This window comes from Vespa mandarinia, chromosome 17 (genome assembly GCF_050613455.1).
Source record: "Vespa mandarinia isolate Hongniang chromosome 17, ASM5061345v1, whole genome shotgun sequence".
Lineage (NCBI taxonomy): Eukaryota > Metazoa > Arthropoda > Insecta > Hymenoptera > Vespidae > Vespa > Vespa mandarinia.
The window spans coordinates 537,348-558,362 of record NC_140826.1 but is presented as its reverse complement, the minus strand read 5'-3'; the positions used below and the strand labels follow the sequence as shown (position 1 = coordinate 558,362).

General features: G+C 39.6%; 2 protein-coding genes across 2 annotated transcripts; one reads left to right on the top strand and one right to left on the bottom strand.

Moving 5' to 3' along the window:
• Positions 1-11,359: 11,359 nt before the first annotated feature.
• Positions 11,360-18,240, bottom strand: Toll-7 (Toll-like receptor 7). The gene has a single exon (XM_035881896.2). The coding sequence runs from the start codon at positions 17,240-17,242 to the stop codon at positions 13,019-13,021; it is 4,224 nt and encodes a 1,407-aa protein (XP_035737789.2). The 5' UTR covers positions 17,243-18,240; the 3' UTR covers positions 11,360-13,018.
• Positions 18,241-18,297: 57 nt separating this feature from the next.
• LOC118448541 (uncharacterized) lies at positions 18,298-20,522 on the top strand. The gene is made up of 4 exons (XM_035881905.2): positions 18,298-18,434; positions 18,571-19,054; positions 19,302-19,769; positions 19,851-20,522. Exons 2-4 carry the CDS (start codon positions 18,988-18,990, stop codon positions 19,943-19,945), a joined length of 630 nt encoding a protein of 209 aa, XP_035737798.1. The 5' UTR covers positions 18,298-18,434; positions 18,571-18,987; the 3' UTR covers positions 19,946-20,522.
• Positions 20,523-21,015: the final 493 nt, after the last annotated feature.

The window sequence follows — 21,015 nt, the reverse complement described above, 5'->3', positions numbered from 1 at the left end:
CATCGAGCTTCGAATACCCGAACTCGTACGTTTAGATGAAATCCTCTTCTTCTTTTCTTTCTTTTTCTTCCTTCTTCTTTCTTCCGCTTTGCTCTCTCTCTCTCTCTTTTTCTCTCTGCCCCTCTCAAGCATTCAAGAGAAAGAATACAATAGCGATTCTTCTCACGTCACAGCGGACGGAAGGACAATATTTCTCATCATCGCGTTTACATCTAAGCCCCGTATCAGAGGCTGCTGATCTCTCTTCGCGACGAAAAAAACAGAAAGTCGTGAGATCGGCGGAAATGTTTCTCTCTCTCTCTCTCTCTTTCTCTCTCTCTCTCTGTTTTTTTCTTTTTTTGCGAGAAGATCAAAGAGGAAAAAGAAAACAATAGAGACAGAAAGAAAGAAACGATGGAAAAAGAATAAAAAAGAAAAAAGGAAAATGACTCCTATCGGATCGTCCACGTTCCGTTCATTCATCTAACAATAAGCTTTCCAAAATCAAGAGTAGGAAATCTCAGGAATCGCTCTCAGCTCTCCTAACCTTTATCGCATTTTCTTCTTCTTCCTCGTTCTCCTTTTCCTCTTTCCCCTTCTCCTCCTCCTCTTCCTCGCTACGTTCACGCCTGTTTGAACAGTGTTCCCGTATTCTTGGCATTTCTCTCTCAGGAGAGAACCCGTTATCGGTGGGACGAGGAGTGTGTAAATATCGCATAATACGGAAAGATCTGTGAGAGAGCAGTGATAAGAGCTCAACTTCGTGAGCGAGAGAGAGAGAGAGAGAGAGAGAGAGAGAGAGTAAGGGAGTGAGAGGGAGAGGGAAAGGGAAGGTATGAGTTTTGATTCCAAAGAAATTTCTCATTTTTTTTTCGTCTTTCTCAAACGATCAATTCTAACGAAATTGTAATGAAATGATGATCGTTTAAGAATCTCGCAAATCAGCCATTTTTTAGGGGTATGTAATATGCTGCACAACGCGGTGACTGTATGTTACCGTTAAGCATAGCGCCACTCAAAAATCGCGGGGTGAGTCATTTCTTTAAGCTGGTTATGGGCGGCACTCTTTCTCTCTTTTTCTCTCGTCGAGTCCTCATCAAAAGGCAGGCAGGCAGGCAAGCAAACCAACCAACCAACCACCCACCCACTCACCCATTCCTGTCTCCGCCCAATGAGGCCGGTCGATCGTACGTACGTACCGTACCGTACTACTACGCTCGTTGGCTCTCGTGTACGCAATGAGAAAGTAAAAGAAAACGACAGAGAAAAGAGAGAGAGAGAGAGAGAGAGAGAGAGAAAAGAGAGCTACCTAGCTGTACTAGAAAAGAGATTCGAATATAACGTTAACAGGCTCGAACTCGTCGTTCACATATCGCCATATACCTATTATATACTACATAGAGACTCTGATGAAACTCGGGCCACGGAAAATGTTTCGAGTTTCCTTCTCGAAGCGCGAGTACTTCGAGACTCGTTTCTCTTGCTCTGCTTCGCGAGCGAGGACAGTACGCGATGGAAGGTCGGATCCCGCTACCACCGTGCGCGTGCACCGAACGAATAAGAGAGAGAAGGAGGAGGGTAAGAGGGGGAACAGAGAGCGGATCGGACGGCGGCGAACGGAGGGAGAGACACGCCCTGCTGCAGGTCGATAACGGAACGAACGCATCCTCTCTCATGGTAGTTTCTCTCTCTCTCTCTTTCTCTCTCTTTTTCTCTCTCCCTCGCTTCGCTAGCAGTTCTCTTCTTGCTCTCCTACCTCCTTTTCTTCCTTCCTCACTCTAGCTTCTACCCTTCTTTACCTCCTTCTTCACCTCTTTCTCTCACCGCAGTCTCTCTTTCGACCTTCTCATTTTATCCCGCATAGTCACGTACCACACCCGCTATTCTATCGGTGCCGACTGTGAGCGGATTTTCCATACCTACTTTATTGTCGAATGTATGTACATATGTATGTATGTATTATACGAAAGAGAAAGAAAAAGAGAGAGAGAGAGAGAGAGAGAGAGAGAAAGAGGTATAGAGAGAGAGAGAAAGAGAGAGGGAAGAAAAGAAAGAAGCCACCGAGCTTCGTCAGTCTTTCTTTCTCTCTCACACTCAAGCTTTCTTTTTCCCATCCCTCTCCCGTCTAGAGAGAATACAACGTGCTGCCGTGGATCGCATTATCACGCGCATCTAACCTCCGAGAAGGCTACGCCTGTCGGTATAGCGTGCCAACGAACCGAACGCGAGCGTTTCCGAGCGAAACCGAAGCGTAGATACGACGGTAGCGCGTGCAAACGGGCTCTGCGTCCGTATACCCCCACTCTGCCACCCCAAACAGGGGGCCTCACTCATCCTCTCTCTCTCTTTCTCTCTCTCTCTCTCTCTCTCTCTCTCTTTCTCCTTGCACGTGCATGCTGCGTATATGCGGCCCTCTGCGCGCGTGACACGCACTTCGCTACAGAGATACGGATCGAAGGACGGTAGTCGAGGAAGCGGAACGACCGACTGTCCCTTTCTCTCTCTTTCTCTCTTTTTGTACTCTCTTTCTTTCTTCTCTCTTTTCATGTTGCAACGTTCGAACCAACGAAGCAAAGGACTCGTCATAGGGTACGTCGCTCCGGGGTGCAATCCTCGTTTTCGATGTGTCCTCAAACCTCCCTGTTGAGGCCAAGGGATCTCTCACTCGTTCATTTTCTCGTTCATTTTCTGGTTCCTCTTTGCTTTACTCCTAGTAGTCACGTCACTCTCATATCGGTAACGGATATCGGTAACTGAACATTCTTATTGTGAAAATTGTTATCGATATGCTTTTGGTATTGTTCTATGATGGCTGTCATTCTTTTTACAGAATATTTTAGAATAGTTACGATATACTGATAGCATCGATAATGATTTTTCCAAAGTAGAAAGTTCGCATCGAATTTTTGTTCTCTCCGAATATTGAACACTTATATACATGTATTATGGATATCTGCAAATAATAATAATTATAATTACAGTTCCTGTAATATTTGATTAATGCTATTATAATATTATATATACAATGTTCGAGCATTAAATTCTCGAACAATTTTAATCACAGACCGTGCAACTTTTACTGACATGTAAACGAAAATGGAATATGGTCGAATATGCACGAAAGTCAATGATCGTTTTTGTGTGTTCTCTTCTTCCCCTTCTCTACTTCCATTATTTCTTTCTTTCATAGACATACGTACACTATGGTTTATTTCCTTTCGTGTCTTCTCATTCGCGCAACGAATCTTCGATAATACTTCGGTAAAAGGAGAAACAAAAAATAAGAGGTATATACATATATATATAAGTATGTAAATATATGTATATATATCTCTTTCTCTCTCTCTATATATATATATAAATATATATATATATAGAGAGAGAGAGAGAGAGAGAGAGAGAGAAAGGGAGGAAGAGAGCAACAGAAAGATAAAAGGGAGAAAGAAAAAGGAAGAGCGGAAAAAGGAATGAAGGTAGCACATGCTTTCTGCTTTTTCTGAATGCTGCGAGGCAGCCGGAATATTCCGATTGGAAACGCTCGCGAGAGACGTTATTGTTCGGACCATCCAGTCACGATTCATGCCAATCGTTGCGCTTGGAATCGCTGTGACGTTCAGCGGGAATATGAGACGAAAAAGCAGCCAGTGCGACGGTTAATATCATTGTTTTCTTTCCCTTTTTTCTCTAGGAATCATATTTTCCATTTTGAATTTTTTTCTAGAAACGTTCTTTCATTGGATCAATCAATGAGCAAAAGATCAGACGTAATAATGTTTTTCAGGCACATCATTTACTTTTAGAAGTTTAAATCTATGGTCTGTTCTTTTTTTTTTATAAATTACTTTTGAAAAATCAAGATTTCGAGAAATAGTTTAAATGTAATTTATTAAATGTAATGTATTACTGTAATTATTATATAATTTTGTAAGTATTGCCGCAATATTTGCAATCGGTAGAATTCAAGAATATTCCATTTTTAAAAGAATTTTGAAGAAATTATTAATTAAAAAGCTTTCAATTTCTCCGAAGAGTCAGTTAAAAGCATGTAAATTTTGAAGTAAATATAAAGCGGAACGATGTTTTAATTTGTAAATTTTCGATTTCGGATGATCGCGTTCGAATCACTACACATTATGAGGAGAATTATGGGATTGGAGTGGTCGATAAACGACGTCGGCCTAACTTCGGTCGAACGCGTTGCAAGGGAGCAGACCTATGTACTATGTATGTACATAGTACGTGTAGTATGATAGTATATAAGGAAGAAAGAGAAGGAGGAGGAGGAGGAAGAGGAGGAGGAAGAAGAAGAGAAGGAGGAAGAGGAGTAGAAAGAAGAGGAGGAGGAGGAAAAATAAGAAGAAGAAAACGAAGAAGAATCGAAAAAAGTGGTGGTCGTCGTCGAGACGTAGCAGCGCTTGGCTTCTAGTCGAAGTAGAAGCCGATGGCGTCAGTCGGTCTGGCTCGACACATTCGCGAGGGTTTGTCATAGGGTAAGGGAAAGAGGAGGCAAGGTGGAAGGAAGCGTGTGTGGGGTTCGTGGCGAGCTTGGAAAAGAGTCGAGTACAAAGGGAGGAGGTTAGGTAAAGTCCGTCGACGACGACGACGACGACGACGACGACGACGACGACGACGACGTAAATATGCGACAAGTTAGCGTCCGCGTATATAAATCTAGCCAGTGCTCACGGTGACAGGTCACGCAGTGGAGCTTTCTGCTTTAGCTCGCGGTGTTCCGTCCCACTTACCCACCTCGTCTACCCGCCTCGTCTACCGACCCACCTCATCTACCTGCATGAATGTATACATAGATACAATGAGAGAACTATGCGTCCACCGGCAACCCTATGCGCAACCACCTTCGTCAGGGTAATGCGACGACGTTCTGACTCTGTATGTCGGATTGCGTCGATAGTTAACCGGAGAGCAGATTCTACAAGGGATCCTGGAGAGGAAATGCGAAGCAATGTATTCCAGTGTTCTAGGCTTTGCGCGCTCGTTCGTTGCTAATATAGGTATACAAGTACATAGGGTGTACTTCGGCATATGGAATCTCCTGCAGCTCTGTTATGGACATACGAAAACAATGAAAAGGCTTCTATATAAATATATACCTTATTTGACCTTGTTTCAAAGTTACATTCGTATATTTGTGTTCCAGTAGTTCTTATCATAAACTCATTGCGGGCTAATAGAATTGGTTGAAATATGGAACGAGGTTGCCAAAGATGGTTTGGAATGTTGGAAAAGATAAGAAACTTTATTCAACGATGATTAAGAGTTTGCAACCAAATGATAAATAATTGAGTTTCAAGAGTTTTCCGTAAAGATAAAAAACTACGTATAAAAAGAAAGTCCTAAAAATGAATATATTTAGAAAGAAGTAAATGAATTTTGTTCCCGTTTTTGTTTCTTCGGTTCAATCTTGGAAATTCGTCCCACGTGTTAAGGTACACCCTTTATAAATTAGCATCATCGATATTAGGATATCTCCTTTCTTCGCGGTGTGTCGCCGACGTTTCGACATAAAGCTATCCTCGCGTGACCAATGCGTCCAGCAACACCCTCCGAAAGGGCTCTCGAGTGTTCGCATATGTAAACAGGAAAGTTAAAACCGTGGCGAAGCTTCTCTTTCCAATGACTACCGACAAAGTAGGGTCACCGGAAAGGATATAGCGACTGGCGTGTAATCAATATCGCGGGGTACCTTGTCCTTTAAACGCGATTAGGGAGAATATACCGCTGAAGGAGACTTGGCTAAAGGAAAAACGCAATGTCCGTTTGGTGGCTCGTTCTCGAGGGACGTTCGACAATGGCAAAGGGACGTTAAAGATGAACGGGTAATATGATCGCGTGTCGACGAGATAAAGGAAGAGAGGGAAAGGATTTTTATTGTCCTGGCTTCTATGTTGGTGATCGTTTCCTGTGATATCGAAGTATAGTGAGATATAGCGTTCTGAAAACCCTTGTTTCACCGATATAAATTAACAAATTTATCTAGAACATTCAACTACAGTGTCCAAAATGAAACATTTAATATCCAATGTAGTGGTTATCTTGAAGAAAATTTTATTAAATTTTTCATGAAATTAGGAATTATTATGAGAAATTTTTTATAAGTTATTTAGTTTAAATACAATGCTGAAATTAAAAATTTTAAACGTTCAATTTTATATCATTCAATAACGTAATCTCGATTAATTTTTAACAAAAATGCATCAAGATACAAAATAAATATGAATTGATATTATTTAAATATTTTAGTATAACAAAAATATAATGTATTATATTTCCTCGTAAATGTTTTTTAACTGGGTTTTATCCGAAAAAAAATAAGACATCTTTCAGAGCATTTTGGTAGGGTGCGTAAAATCGACCGGAAAAGAAGAAGGAACGCAATAAGTAGGAGGCGTGAGAGAGGAGAGGGTCGTTGAGAGGTCACGCAGTGCTACCGACAGTGATGGCAGCGGTGGCAGCTTTCGCGAAATTACTCAACTCCCTGGTATACGTTTAACTCGGCGGCTGTTACGAGAGCAAAAGCAGAATGCAAAAAGGAAACTCTGGAAGGTATACTATGCGCGCGTGCGTGGGCGTATATGCGTGTGTGTGGTGGTAGGATGGTGGTGAGAGGAAAAACGACGTGATATGCATGCGTATATATATATAGGAGAAATGGCAGATGGCGCGAGCAGACTAGTTGCGTTAACCCCTACACTTTTCTTCCACCTCACTGTTCCTCTTCTCTCTGCCCCCTCTCTCTTTCTCTCTTTCATTCTCCCTCATAAATATGGCAATCGTCACGCGACTCGCAAAAACTGGCAAATGATATCGTCGTTTCTGAACCAACGGACCTGGTCTATTGATAAAGGGAATAATTCGAGAACTCTTCTAGGTAACGCGCGAAAACTTATTGTCCTCGTTTGAACGATAAAACGGTTCGCGTGATCTACCATGCTAGATTATATGTACACAGTATGAGATATCTTTCATTTGCTTTTTACCTCGTACAATACATACGTATGTACGTACGTACTCATATTTGAAATGAGCGCTTTTTGGCTTCATTCGTGTGTTCACGTGAAAAAATCGTAAAGCATAGGAAATGATTTACAAGGTAGAAAAAGAACTGATCAACAGTCGTCGTGTGAACGTGGCACGTGCTGAATTTTAAGTATACCAAAGGTGTTGTCATTCCTATGTGAACTCAGTATTTTCTACTATACCTTTGTATTACATTCGCATTTCAAAGTTAGTCGATGTTAACGAGCCAATGTCCGAATCTCCTTCTTCTGTCCAGGTGTGTACCGCCTGCTGCTACATAGAATCGATGATAGGTGGAGCGTGGAATGGGGCTCTGCAGCTTGGTAAAACAATAGGTATGTACTACCTGCTCTCTACCTCTACCCCACGTTTAATTTCTCTACTCTTTTCTTTCATTCTTGTAAATCTAAAGCTATTATATCCGCATTAAAAGCTCCTCGTACTACATGGCTTTATATATGTACATATACTCATGGGGACAATGATACGTATAACAATAAGTATTGGGACAAGTATTGGGGACGTCGACTTTAGAAAATTTTAAATGCTCATTAATTGAAATTATATAATATATATATATATATATATATATATATATATATATATACATATGTATACGTTGAAAAATGTTTGGTAATATGATCGATCATATAATTTTGTATAAATGATTATAATGAATATACTTGGAATAATAAAAATATGTTATCATCGCGAAGTATTTGAGTTCGATTAATGTAATAATTTAAATAATAATTTAAATAATTATCTTTAAGATTTATACGATATCTTTAGCGAGCCTCAATGTTCTATGAACTTCAACTGAGGAAATTGTACTCCAAGTAAGAAAATCGTATCACTGTAGGTATCATTTTTAAACGCAGATAAAAACGAAATGTTCTCTTTTTCTTTTTGTTAGGAAAATGGTAAGTATACGCAGTTAAAAGAAAAAATAAGCTTTTATAACTCAAAGTTACTATTTTTCTATCAAATTTTTAATCACTATTATACTAGTGATCGATTGAGAGATAACGAATAATTAGTTTACGACAGAATTTGTTTTATCGATAATTATATACACGAGATATATTAACAGATTAGATTAATGAAAAATACGTAAATAAATCAAATAATGTGAATAAATACATATAAATTACAAAGTAAATATAAACGATTAGGTTGTCCGAAAAATTGATTTTCAATGAAAATTCGGATTATATATCAATATTATATCATATTGTAAACATACGTTTTACGTATTTTACATGTGTTTATACACGTTGATCCTGTACTCTCAATGTTTATTTGTTATTTATAGCTATTCGATAAGAAAATTATTCAATAAATGATGATTATTTTATGAACCTCAGTATAAATAATCAAATTCGAGATTATTTAGAGAACTTGATTAATCCAATGACTATTGATATTTTCATTTGACAACAAGAGTCTCCAGTTTATGAGAAGGTAAGAAAAATGAAATCACATTTTTTATTCGAACAAATCGAATAAAAATTAAATAAAATCAAATTCATGAAATTTGATTTATTTGATACGTTTTATTCGATTTGTTGGTTTATTTACGTACCGGCATAATGGTCGATTCCATTCGTTCGACTTTAATTTTCTTCTGTCAAGAGAAGATTTCATAAGAACGACCCAAATAACGAACTTGACTCCAACACGACGACGTGGGAAGGAGAGATGAGGGAACAGAGAAGAACGTGCGGCCGGCGATCCCACCCTCCCTTGATCTTCGGTGAAAGGTGCTTCTCGCGAATATCTCGAGGACGCTCGACCGTTTTATCACGAGTTCCCTTTCTATTGAATCGCGCCGTCGTGCGGTGAGAGGAAAGCTCATTCAATCGATCCGCCTTGCGCGCTTTTACCACCATTCGACGGAAATTGGTACGACACCTAGATGAAGGATCCAGAGGAACTCTCTTTCTCTCTCTATCTATCTATCTTATCCGGTAACGTCTCGCTTGGAATTTGATTAAATTCCGATTGATGTCACTTTCTAAATACGCCCCTTGAATTAGAATTACGTAACTACGTTTATTCTCTCGTTCATTAAAAAGCGATCATTCGGGAATATTCTAAGTTGAGTATTGTTCTTTCATAATCGTAGATAATTTGTGACTTATTCGTCTCCACGAATAGTAATTGCTTATTGTATGAAGAAAAAAAGTTGTATAATAAAGAAAAATATTGAATACATAATTACTAAAAACATTTAACGATTACGTCAAATTGATAATATTAAACATTTTAATCTAATATAAAAATAAATTATTACAAGTGAGGTAAAGAAACAACGATATCGATATAAAAAAATAATGATTAGTTTGTATAGATTAATTTAAATGGGACGTTGAAAACAACAAAATTATTATGGAATATTCGCAAAAAGTTAATCGGTAAATGAGAAAGAACTCGCGGTCCTGTGAGATATGCGATGTGATCGGAAAAGGCAATAAACGCTGATATTGTGCATCGCGAGTGGTACGAATGCCCGATTGTCCGTTGTTTACGAGTCACGAAAGAGAAAGAGAGAGAGAGAAAGAGAAAGAGAGAGAGAAAAAGAGAGAGAGAGAGAGATTATACAAATAGAAATAGATATAGCCTGGTACCCTGAGCGTGTTCAGCGCAACGGCTGCTGTAGTATAGGTGCATTAATAATGTAGACGTGCATATGGTGTGCAGTGAGCGTTTGGTGGCGCGCTGACTAGGATCAATGCTCCGCTCGCAATCTATACAGTAAAGTGCAATATAGGTAACGACAAACCGAACTGGCTCTCTCTCTCTCTCTCTCTCTCTCTCTCTCTCTCTCTTTCTGTGTAGGAAACAACACCGTTACGCGGCACGCGGCTCGTTTCGATGGAAGTTATTCGAAAATATTCGGTCTAGGCGTGGCTCTGAACTCACTCGTGAGAATAAGCACAAGGACGCGAAAGCGTCGATTACTATTTAACGCGGTTCTTGTTACTTCACGTACCTTCGATGAGAATATGTTCGTATGAGAAAGAAAGAAAGAGAGAGAGAGAGAGAGAGAGAGAGAGAGAGAGAGAGAGAGAATACCTTTCTCGCGAATAGACTAAATTCTTTGCAAGATTTTTCATAAAATCATGTATTTCGTCGACGGCTAAATAGGACTTTTTATTTTAAAATTTTTTGCATTATAAACATTTTTCTATTTTAGATCCTGGTTTCTTTGATTTTCTTTTTCTCCATTTTAATGTTTTAAGAAGGAAAACTTAGGTATTAGTTAAAATTATATGAATTACCATTTGAGATCACGAGCGTGAAGGTGTTTGAGTTTTACAATTGTCATATTTGTTTGGATCGATTAAAATAGAAAAATCCGTTGATATAAGTGGTTGACAGATTTTTTAAAAAAAGTTTGACCTCGATTGAAGTTTTTGGTATGTCAAGTGTTTCTATGATATCACGTTAAGAATAATATATTTTTTATAGAAGTGAAAATTGATAGAATACTTGAGACTTCAGTATAGTTCAACAGAGGAGTTAATTTAACGATTAATCATTCTATAACCCAATTTTTTTCGCGTCTAAAAGAAATTATATTATGCGAATATTACTCTATTATTTGTATTAATATAATTATATTAAACTTGGTAGAATTTATATTTAAAAAATATGAAAAATTTTAGATATTTGAAACAATTCAATTTATGATAAAAAATTAATCTTAAATAATATATGTATGTATGTGTATATGCATGCATATATATATATATGTATATGTCAGTGTACGATTGTAATGTTACATGGCGTTATAGAATATTAAACTCGATAGTGTATATGTGTACTTTTTTGTAGAATAATATAAATTCACATTCGCTAACGGAAACATCACGGATTATTAATGTCCGAAAGAAATCTATCGCTAAAATTGTTATAATGTGTGATATGAATCTGATCTAAATGCACAATGAGGTATATTAATTTCCGAGGTATTCTATAAAGCGTTGAAGAGATATCTGTAATTATCGATTTATAGATAAAAAATAATTAGTTATACATTTTATTTACATTATTTTTTTAAACCGATGTTAATGAATAATAATTATTCGTCTTTTCTTTTTACAGAATTCTATAAACCGAGTAAATTCGTAACAATATGTAATTTAGAATTCAATTTTGTGTAATTCTTAAGCTCTCATTAATCAATTATTTCCTATCGATGAATTTCTTTTCTATGAACAAATGGATACGATGGACGTGGATTGCAATGAAAAAAGAGAAATAGGAAAGCCAGTGGATATGAATACGGCATGATTCAGGCAGATACACAAACACATTGTCTTGTGATTCAGCGATAACGTACTTTATAAATTTATTCACAGGATTTAAATTAATCAAGTAGTATACAGTTAAGGTTCTTGTTTTTTTTACTCGATTTTTCTTTTCGTTTTTCTTGTCGTCGCGATTGTTGTTGTTGTTGCTGTTGTTATCATCCACGAAGCAAACGCGAGACTCCGCCGTCTCTCTTTATTTGTTTATTTATTTATTTTTCGAAACGATCGCAAGCACAATACATATGTCTGAGTCTCGATTACGTGTTTTCGTACCTTCAGCGAAAGATCTCTCCCCCCCATTTTTTGACTTTCGCACCTCCTCGTAATCATTCCTTTTTTTTCATCTTTTCCCCTTTTACGCGATGAATAATATCTTACACGAGGCGAATTTCCATATACATATTTACATATCGTACAAATTAGTCGTTCCTTCGTTTCCATCGTGAATCGGACATATAAAATTACAAAAAATCCTCTATCTATTCGAGAATTCAAAATTGTTATAAGCGAAGAACTCTATACGAGAATTACGTATAGTAAATATATATATATATAGATGCCATTATGTTTGTATGTATGTTTGTCATTATGCGCATGTATTCGATGTGATACAGGCGCGCGCATATATATTTTGCACGTATGTATGTATGTACATAAACGTACACGCGTTACGACTACACGCGTACGTGCGGCCATCCATATACACATATATACAAGGTACAACCACCCGCTGATACACGACAGCGCAAAGCTATTTACACGTTTATACTCGTAAAATAAATATTTACACGTACGTGGGGGCTAGAATAAAAAAAAACTCGCCAGCGAGAGACGATTTTAAGATAAAGATTTACGCATCAGACGACGAAAAACGGAGTAATGCTTACGTCTTTTATTGCCCCTTGTGATCGCAGCGGATGAGGTCTAGAAAGAGAGAGAAAAAGATAGAGGGAAGAAGGAAAACAAGTTCACCGATAAACCAGCGGTTTTTATAACGATGAAAGATAAAAAAATAAAATGCAAAAAATATGCCACGTTCGGGATAAAATAGAAAGTAAGGAGAAAAAGGAAGGAGAGGAGAGGAGAAAGAGAAGTAGGAGGAACAGGAGGAGGGGGTGAGGGGGAAAAGGAGGAAGAGAAGAAAAAAGAGGGAACGCTGTTACTGGAGATCCTCATTTCGCGAAGAAAACCTTAAATCGAATAGAGATATTCGTGAAGGAAAGTACTATTATTTTTTTAAACATCAATATTCATAGCTATGTTTAAAATTGTTAAAAGTTTTGATATGATTATTTTTTGAGTTTCGTTCGGAAAATAAGGGCTTACGAAATACTACAAATGGCATGTTAGAGGCGCGTTTTACCATGAAATTACACTTCGAACGTATTTGTATATCTCCTTCTTTCTCTTTTTCTTTCTCGATTGTCCGCTACTTTCGATACTGACGATCAAATAGACGTGTTCACTAACGATCCCTTTTCTGGGTGTAGTAGGTAGTTAGTAGATGGTAGGCGTATTTTGTCGTTTCTCGCTCTGTATCTGTTGAAGAGAAAGGAGGGGAAGATAGAGTAGGGGATGAATAAGTGAGAGATAGAGAAAGGATAAATAATAGTGTATAGCGTTTAGGAGGATAACAGAAGGTTTGAGGTAATCATAAAGCTGGAGCAAAACTAGCGAGAAGACTAAACGAGATAGGCCTGACCGGATGAAGGTGGTGGGGGTGACGAGGAGGGTGGTTGCTGTTGCCTCCAAGTGGATCTCTCAAGCGTCGAATAATCGGAATCAATGGACGAATATATATGCTCGGACAAGGGTCTCGTGTGATCCTCGGCAGCGAGCATAGGATTCGTAGGAGCGAGGCTGCCAGCTGGCACAGTGACCGCATCGCGATAGACATGATTGACGGTCAGCCGAGCTTGTGGCGAGGATGGTGGAGGTTGTTGATGGTGAGAGGAAATGGTACCGCAGGAATAAGCGGGTGGAGCGTGTTGCAATATCAACGCAGAGGAACCACTGCTAGTGGTAGTGTCCTTAAAAAATGTACGCTGCCGATCTTGAGATCGAAATGTCGAAGGATTGTTTAATTTCCTACCAACACTGTCCATCGCGTAGGTGTTGATATTGCGTTTATAGACGAGAGGAGAGGATTTGTTATCGAGGGAGACATCACCAGACGCTGTGCTCGCGGTGTTTCGCGTACTCGTAGGAGGTGCTGTTGATGGTGGTGCCGGTGGTATCGCGTATTTCAGACGCTCCCAGAATCTTTTTTCACCCCATGTCAATATGAGCGCGGCGTTACGTAGATACGGTCGCAATTCAGTATCTCTCTCGAGATCGGGGCCTAGATTGGCAGCCTGAACAACGATCAGCTGATTCGCTCTGCCACGTAATGCCTCGTGAAAGGCAGCCCGTAACTCGAAACGTGACCACTCTGTTTGAAGGAAGTTTCGTGTAAGGACGATCAAGGTACGTCGTGAAGCATCGACTGCCTCGAGAATGGCCGGCGTTGGTGCCGAGGTACGCAGCATGCAGGGTAAATCACGATGATGAAGGCATAATCTTAGAGCCGTCGGTTCGTGCTCTAGCTCGGCTGCCAATGAATGAAGTACAAAATCTTCGTCATTCGGGCTGTACGAAACGTAACAGTCGTACAAACGTTCACGGTCCATGTCGTAGCACGATGTAATGCCCGCTGTCGATACCATAGTCGCACCACCAGTAGCACTAGCTTTAGCAGGTTTCGTACGTAAAAAGCGTAGTCCGTACTTGGAGTAAGCCCATGCTTTAACAGATTCGCGAAATACGAAGGCGAGCACCACGATGAGAAGAAGCACCAAAAAGGCCGACAATATCGCGGTTACCAGAGGTAGATAGTCCGATACCATTATGCTCTCGATCATTCCACCGCTTTGAGAGAAATAGTCCGAACATGCGGTCTCGTTGACATTTAGCCGACGTCGATAAGTTGGTCTGGTGTCACCACCACCGTAATAGCACCAGACATCGTTTGTGTCGACGACTTTGTGCGCGTTATCAGATACCCAGGAGGACAATTCTTGAAGAAACTTGCAACGACAAGACCAAGGATTGTTACCCAAGGAGAGTTCGACGAGACGAGCGTTGAGCGTGACTTGCCAAACAGGAAATGTAACGAGTCGATTGCCGCTAAGACGTAGTATCTCAAGCGAACGCAATGGTAAAAAGGTCAGGTTTCCGATAAAACCAATTTGATTGTTTTGCAAATAGAGCTCGCGTAGATGAGATAATCGCTCGAATTCGAAACCTTTAAGTTCCCGTATACGATTGTCCTCGAGATGAAGTATTTGGAGATTGTTCAAACCATTGAAGGTACGGTTTTGAATTGATTCGATTCCGCTACCGTTCACATAGAGCACGCGCATGTTCTTACGTCCGATGAAAACGTGATTCAGTAATTCACGGAGCACGTTACCATCGAGATAGACCTCGGTCGCGTCCATTGGTATACGTCGTGGTATCTCTTCGACGCCAAGACCGGAACAGTCGACGGCATTCGTACTCCAAGTACGATCGTTATAACACTTGCAGCCATTCGGACAAGTCATTTCGCAGTCACAGGCGTCGTAATCGCAGCAATGACAGAGAGCAAAACAGTGTGCCTCATAACGACAGAGAAATTGATTGGAACGTGCCGTCGAAGCCGGTATGATAGCGACGCCACGTGGTCCGGAAGTTCGACACATTACGTTATCTAAATCCATTACACGCGGATACTCCCTCGTAGACGTTTGATTGTTGATTGCAGGCAACCAGTCCATCGAACAATTACAGTAGAATGGATTACCTCCAATGTAGAACTCCGGTAAAGCCTTGTTTTCTGGTACTCTTGTTAATAGCAAAGCCGTCAGTTCCATCGTTTCAATCATATTGGCGTACATATCGACGCGAGTCAAATTGACTTTTTCTATGAAGGTATTAGGATGTACGATGCTTATATAGTTGTTGTTTATAAAGAGCAACTCGACACTGTCCGGCACGGACAAGGACGTTAGCTCGGTTATGCGGTTGTGACTGGCGTCGAGGGTCTTCACCTTCGAGTTTCGAAGTTGGTAATAGTTGTCAAGTTTCTCGATAAAGTTACCGTGTATATCGAGCCACTTTAGGTTACCCGGTATGAAGGCGTAATCAAACCACTCGATATGGTTTTCCGATAAATTCAAAAGTAGCAGACTCGCAATGCTGGTGAATATGCCGTTTATGTCCGATAGAAAGTTGCCATCGAGTCGAATAGCCTCCAGTTTGATGTTCCGTTCGAAAGCATGCATGTCGACGTGTTGCACTTTGTTTCTGGCTAGATTTAAGATTTGAAGATTCGGTAGATCCCAAAGCATTCCACGAGATAAATTACCGATGTCGTTGCCGATCAAGCGTAATCCAGTAAGCTGATGAAGATTACGGAAGGAGCCATTGTGAAAGCTCCCGATACGATTTTCCCCGAGATCGAGGGTCTTTAAGAAAGCAAGGTCGCGTAGCGCTTCTGGTACGGAAGTAAGCTCGTTGCCGCTCAAATCCAATTCTTTTAAATCCGAACAATTTCGAAATGCCATAGGATCCACGCTGGCGATCGTATTTCCGGATAAAGTAAGACGATTTAGAACGAACAATCCATTAAGAAGTTGTGCTCCAACGGTACGAAGCTTATTGTCGGATAGTTCGAGGGTATGTAGATTATAAAGCGGTAAAAAGGCGTTACTCTCGATGTAATCGATCGAATTATTACGTAGATCGAGTATTTGAAGAAAAAAGAGATCTTTGAACATGCGAGCGTCGATACGGGTTAACAGATTGTACGAAAGATCAAGAACAATCAATCGTATAAGGCCAAGAAACGATGTTTCATCGACTTGATCGCTATCGAGCCGATTGCCAGCGAGATTCAAAACCAACAGCTGCTCCAACCGAGTAAAAATACCCTTGGGTAAGTCGCCTAGTCCATTGTGCGCCAGGTGTATCTCCCGCAGTTCCCTCGTGCTTCCGAATAGACCCTCCGGAAGAGAAGCGAGGGAATTGTAACTAGCGTTAAAGGTACGTAGAACGGTAAGACCGGCCAGTGCACGGCTACCAATTTCGGCGATTGAATTACGTTGCAGGTGTAACTCTTGTAATTGTCGCAAACCAACCAATGGTCCATTATTCGGTAATCGTGTGAGTTCGTTACGCGACAGATCCAAAATTCGAACGTCTGCTCGGCAAGACTCCTCGTTAATATTATTGTTACTATTACTGCTATTGTTGCTCTCTTCGGAATCATCCTGTTGATGCGTCAGACCGATATCAAGTATATCACGAATACGATTTCCCGTAAGATTTAAACTCTGCAAGTTGTCCAGATCGCAGAGCAAATACGCTGGTAAAGATAACACATTGCTCTCGACTATTTCAAGGGTATGTAATTCTCGTAAACCCAATAACGAACCGGGTGCAAGTTCCAAGACGCGTTGAGCGCCCCACTCGGCATTGAACGTTTGTATAGTCAACTTCTTCAACTCGATGAGAGATTGAAAAGCACCTCCTGATATCCTGAGTACTTTACATGCATGAACATGGAGCTCGTGAAGAGCAGGCAATCTTTGCCAACTATGAGCATTCAAGGTACTCTCGAAATGATGAACTTCGCTGCATCGTATCCTCAATTTCGTAGCACCGTCGAGGGACGATGCGAGGCTAGTTAAAGCGTTTGGATCAAGAACACGTAGAGTACAATCGGCTGTGGTACGAGTGTCGTTCCCACTATCGGAGGACCATTTGCATGAAGCACCACCGGTCAATGTTGCTGTTGTCGTTGCGAGGCACAAAAAGAGCAACACATTAAGAGCGTAACGCCTTAACGCGTTCGCGACGTCGTTCGCGACGTCGTTCATCGTCATCTCGCGACGATGCACGCGGATTTCTTGCGCGAGCGGAAAGCCGATAGAACGAACGATGACGGCAGACGACGACGACAGATCTTTTTAGGAAATTTACCGAGAGAATGCTCTTGCTGTCTCTCCCTTTTCAGCCTTCCCTGTCGCGCACCGCGACAACCACCGTCAGTAATACACGTTCGCACAAGGGGTTGACACGCGCGCGCACGCACACACGCGCGCACGCACATACACACACGCACGGAGGAAAAGCACACACAGAAAGCAGGTAGAGAAAGAGAGCGAGGCGGGGAGAAAGTGGATGAGGATGAGGGGAAGAAAGGGAGAAAAGGGGGAGAGGGAGAGAGAGATCCAGAAAGGACACTCACACGGAAGGGCGCGCGCGCGCGCGCGCGAACGGACAGGCGGGTAGGCAGGCGCGAGGGAGCGCGCGCGCGCTCGCACACCTCCTATCACGTAAGTACAACGGACCGGCCCATTTCTTCCTTTGTTTTTTTCTTTTTTTTCTTTCCCGGTGGGCCGATCCTGCGCCCTCGGCACCACCTTGCCCTCACACTTTCTATCGATGCTACTCTACGCACTATCCCCTATTTATATTTCCTTCTTTTCTTCCTTTCTTTCTTCTCTTTTCTTTTTTTGTTTCCTTCTTTTTTTTCTCACCTTCCTTTTGTTTTCTTTCGTTTTCCTTCGTTTTTCTTTTATTTTATTATGTTTTGTTTATATAAGTCAAAATGACACTACCACCTACTTTTCACCCATCACTATTACTACCCCTTTTCGTTCTCGTCTCGTCTCATTAGACCAATACTGAGATAAGAAGACATGCGAGACAGTTGATTCGGCTTAGCTCGTGAACGATTTAATTTATTTCGTATATTTTTCTATCGTCCTGTCACGAGCGATTCGCGAGCGAGTTTCGCGTATATCAGACGGAGCGCGGCCGCACGTCCGAACGTACGCTCAACTCGCATCAACCACTGCCACTGACTCGTCGCTCTCGCCACTAATATCACAGTCGCCACCATCGTCACCCTCGCTGCGGTTGCCTCCACAAGCTACCACCACCGATCACGCTGACGCCAACGATGAGCGCGCATCTTTTAAACGCTCCCTGTACTAGAATTTAGAAAGTTTCCTTCGTCTTTCTCTCTAGAGGTCGTTACATCATTGAAACCACATGAAAGAGAACCCTAATGTAAGACGCAATAAAAAAAAATGTTACAATTTCAATTTTCTTATATATATTTCGTTGTCGTTTCGATAAATATTGTTTTCTCATCTTTTAATTTTACATTACATTTTCGTTGTTAAGAAATATTTATTGTTTTCAGATCCAACATATCTATTCTCGCAATAACGGTATTTCCTGGAGGTTGGTAACGTTACGTATCAACCATTGAATTTTTGTTTTTATAGAAAAAGAATAAAAAATTATTCAACCCGAAGGAATATGGTATTTCATGTAAAATGATATTTGAATAGCTTACGTGTCAGAAAGGAATAATTATATCGATGATATTTTTAATTGTATCGTTCTGTTCGATTTTTAAATTGAGGGAGCCACCATCTTGTCGCCACTATCGAATATTTCCGACTGGTACGAAAAGTATACGAGCTATACTACTGAATAGTTGAAGACAAGCGTCCCCTTTGTGCCTTTGAATTTCGATTATTGACACGTGTACGCTGGGTCTCTTTTTGTCAAACATTATACTTATTTCTATAAGATTGACGAAATAAATACGAAAATGAGGATACTTTGTGTACTGTGCACTTTGCTCGTCATCACTGTCACATCGTTAGCACGCCCGCAGGGTGAGTATGCTTTTATGTATGCTATATGTATACGTGCGTATATAAATCGTCCGCTATCGTTTGTTTTCTTTTTCGTTGCGTCGGGTAACGCAATACACCAAATGATATTCGTTAGATTTTAATGCTCGTTCAATGTGATAGTGCTGATTTACATTTACATTTATTGATCTAATCGTTCAATTTGTTTTAGCATATTTATATATCATGTTAAAATAGAATAAAATTCATTTATGTCTTGACATTATAGATGGAGAAAGTACCACCAAGACTACTACTGCTCTACCTTTGACAACTGCAATTAAAAAAAATGATTCTCTGAGCGGTACACCAGCATCAATAGGAAAATCTAATGAGAAACCTAACAATGCTGTTACTTATACTACTCCAAGTGTTACTACTGTTGAAAAAGAAAAGGAACATGAAGAACTTATGACTACTCCCACAAAAACTACAACTCTTGTAACATCAGATTCAAAGATTGATTCGATTTCTGCAATTACATTAAGCGATAAAATCTCTACTACTACTGTTGCTGCATCCACCGACATCACAACTACTACTACCACTATTACTACTACTGCAACTGGTATTACCACTACTTCCAATGTAGTTCCAACCGAAACGAGATTCTATTCTAATATAACTACAGCTGTACCAGTTACAACTGCATGCCCTCCAATATCAGGCCGCCATTTTGATGGTCTTAGTTTTCTAGGTATATCAATGTTTAATATATAATCTAATAGATTATCTATTATGTATTTTCTCTTAATAATTCACTATTTACTTTTTTCAGGTGGCATAATTTTAACTGTCTGCTTAATTGGAATTGGCATTTTTCTTTGCAAATACTGTAAACACGTCTGTGAAGATAAATATCGTACTCTATGACTTATTACATAGTTCTATTGTAAAATATTTCATTTTTTGCTGTACCACCTATACATAGATCTCAGAATTATGTTATATTTTTATTTTCGTTATGTCGCTTATATTTCTTTTTATAACGTAAAATGATACACGATTTAGGCACTTTTAGAAATTGGAAATTATATATATATATATATATATATATATATATATATGTATATATATGTGTGTATGTATGTATCGCGCTTATATTTCTTCGCAATAAATGTGATACGATCGATGTGATCGGTAAAGTTATATTGCTAATCACACAAACATGAACAAAACGTATTTCGACGAAAGGATGTATTCTGCTATGGACTAGCGTAAGAGTATACCTTGCATGAACGAGTACAATTAATTAAGATAGCTTTATTTTACTTTTATATTACCTGTATTAAAGAATAGTTATAGGATCTCGACCGAACAACGAGACTCTTCTTGTTTGTATAATATATATTTCTTTTATGTATGTATCTTTATTGAAAGAAACAAATGTATATAATAAATAAATCTCGATATTGTTCCTTTAGGAACAATCCAGTCACATAATTAACACATCTAGCAGTATGTTTTGTTTCACCCGTTTAGTCGGAACATATATTTATGAATATATGCCTTCATATGAATATTTTCGTGCAAGGAGATAATTATATATACTTGTATGAAATTAAATTTTGCACGAGCCGAATTTAATATTCAATAACAAAAAAAAAAAAAATAGAAATAAATAAATTGATTAAAAAATAAATTTAATTATAAAAAAATATTTTTTATATTTTATTACGATTCGAATGCTCAATCATCCACGTAATTATATTCCTATATAGAAAGGTAAACTATTGTTTTTGAAATTCATTCGTTTTGTATTATATATGTATATAGCGCAGATGTGGTCCAGATCTTTTTGTATGGGTGGAGCCGAAGTGTCGAGAGACGAGAAAGAGCATGCTCGGTTTATCCCCCTATTTCGCTTTCCTCCGCAGCTTCCCTTTCCTTCCGAGCTCCCGAGTTTACCTCTACCCTCTCTTATTTTTGCACCCTTCGCACGC

Excerpts from the sequence above, each read along its gene's own strand:
- Toll-7 (XM_035881896.2), bottom strand. The coding sequence starts at position 17,242 with ATGACGATGAACGACGTCGCGAACGACGTCGCGAACGCGTTAAGGCGT.
- LOC118448541 (XM_035881905.2), top strand. The coding sequence starts at position 18,988 with ATGAGGATACTTTGTGTACTGTGCACTTTGCTCGTCATCACTGTCACA. Across the intron at positions 19,055-19,301 it reads ATCGTTAGCACGCCCGCAGG|ATGGAGAAAGTACCACCAAG; the intron begins GTGAGTATGCTT and ends TTGACATTATAG. Across the intron at positions 19,770-19,850 it reads TGATGGTCTTAGTTTTCTAG|GTGGCATAATTTTAACTGTC; the intron begins GTATATCAATGT and ends TACTTTTTTCAG.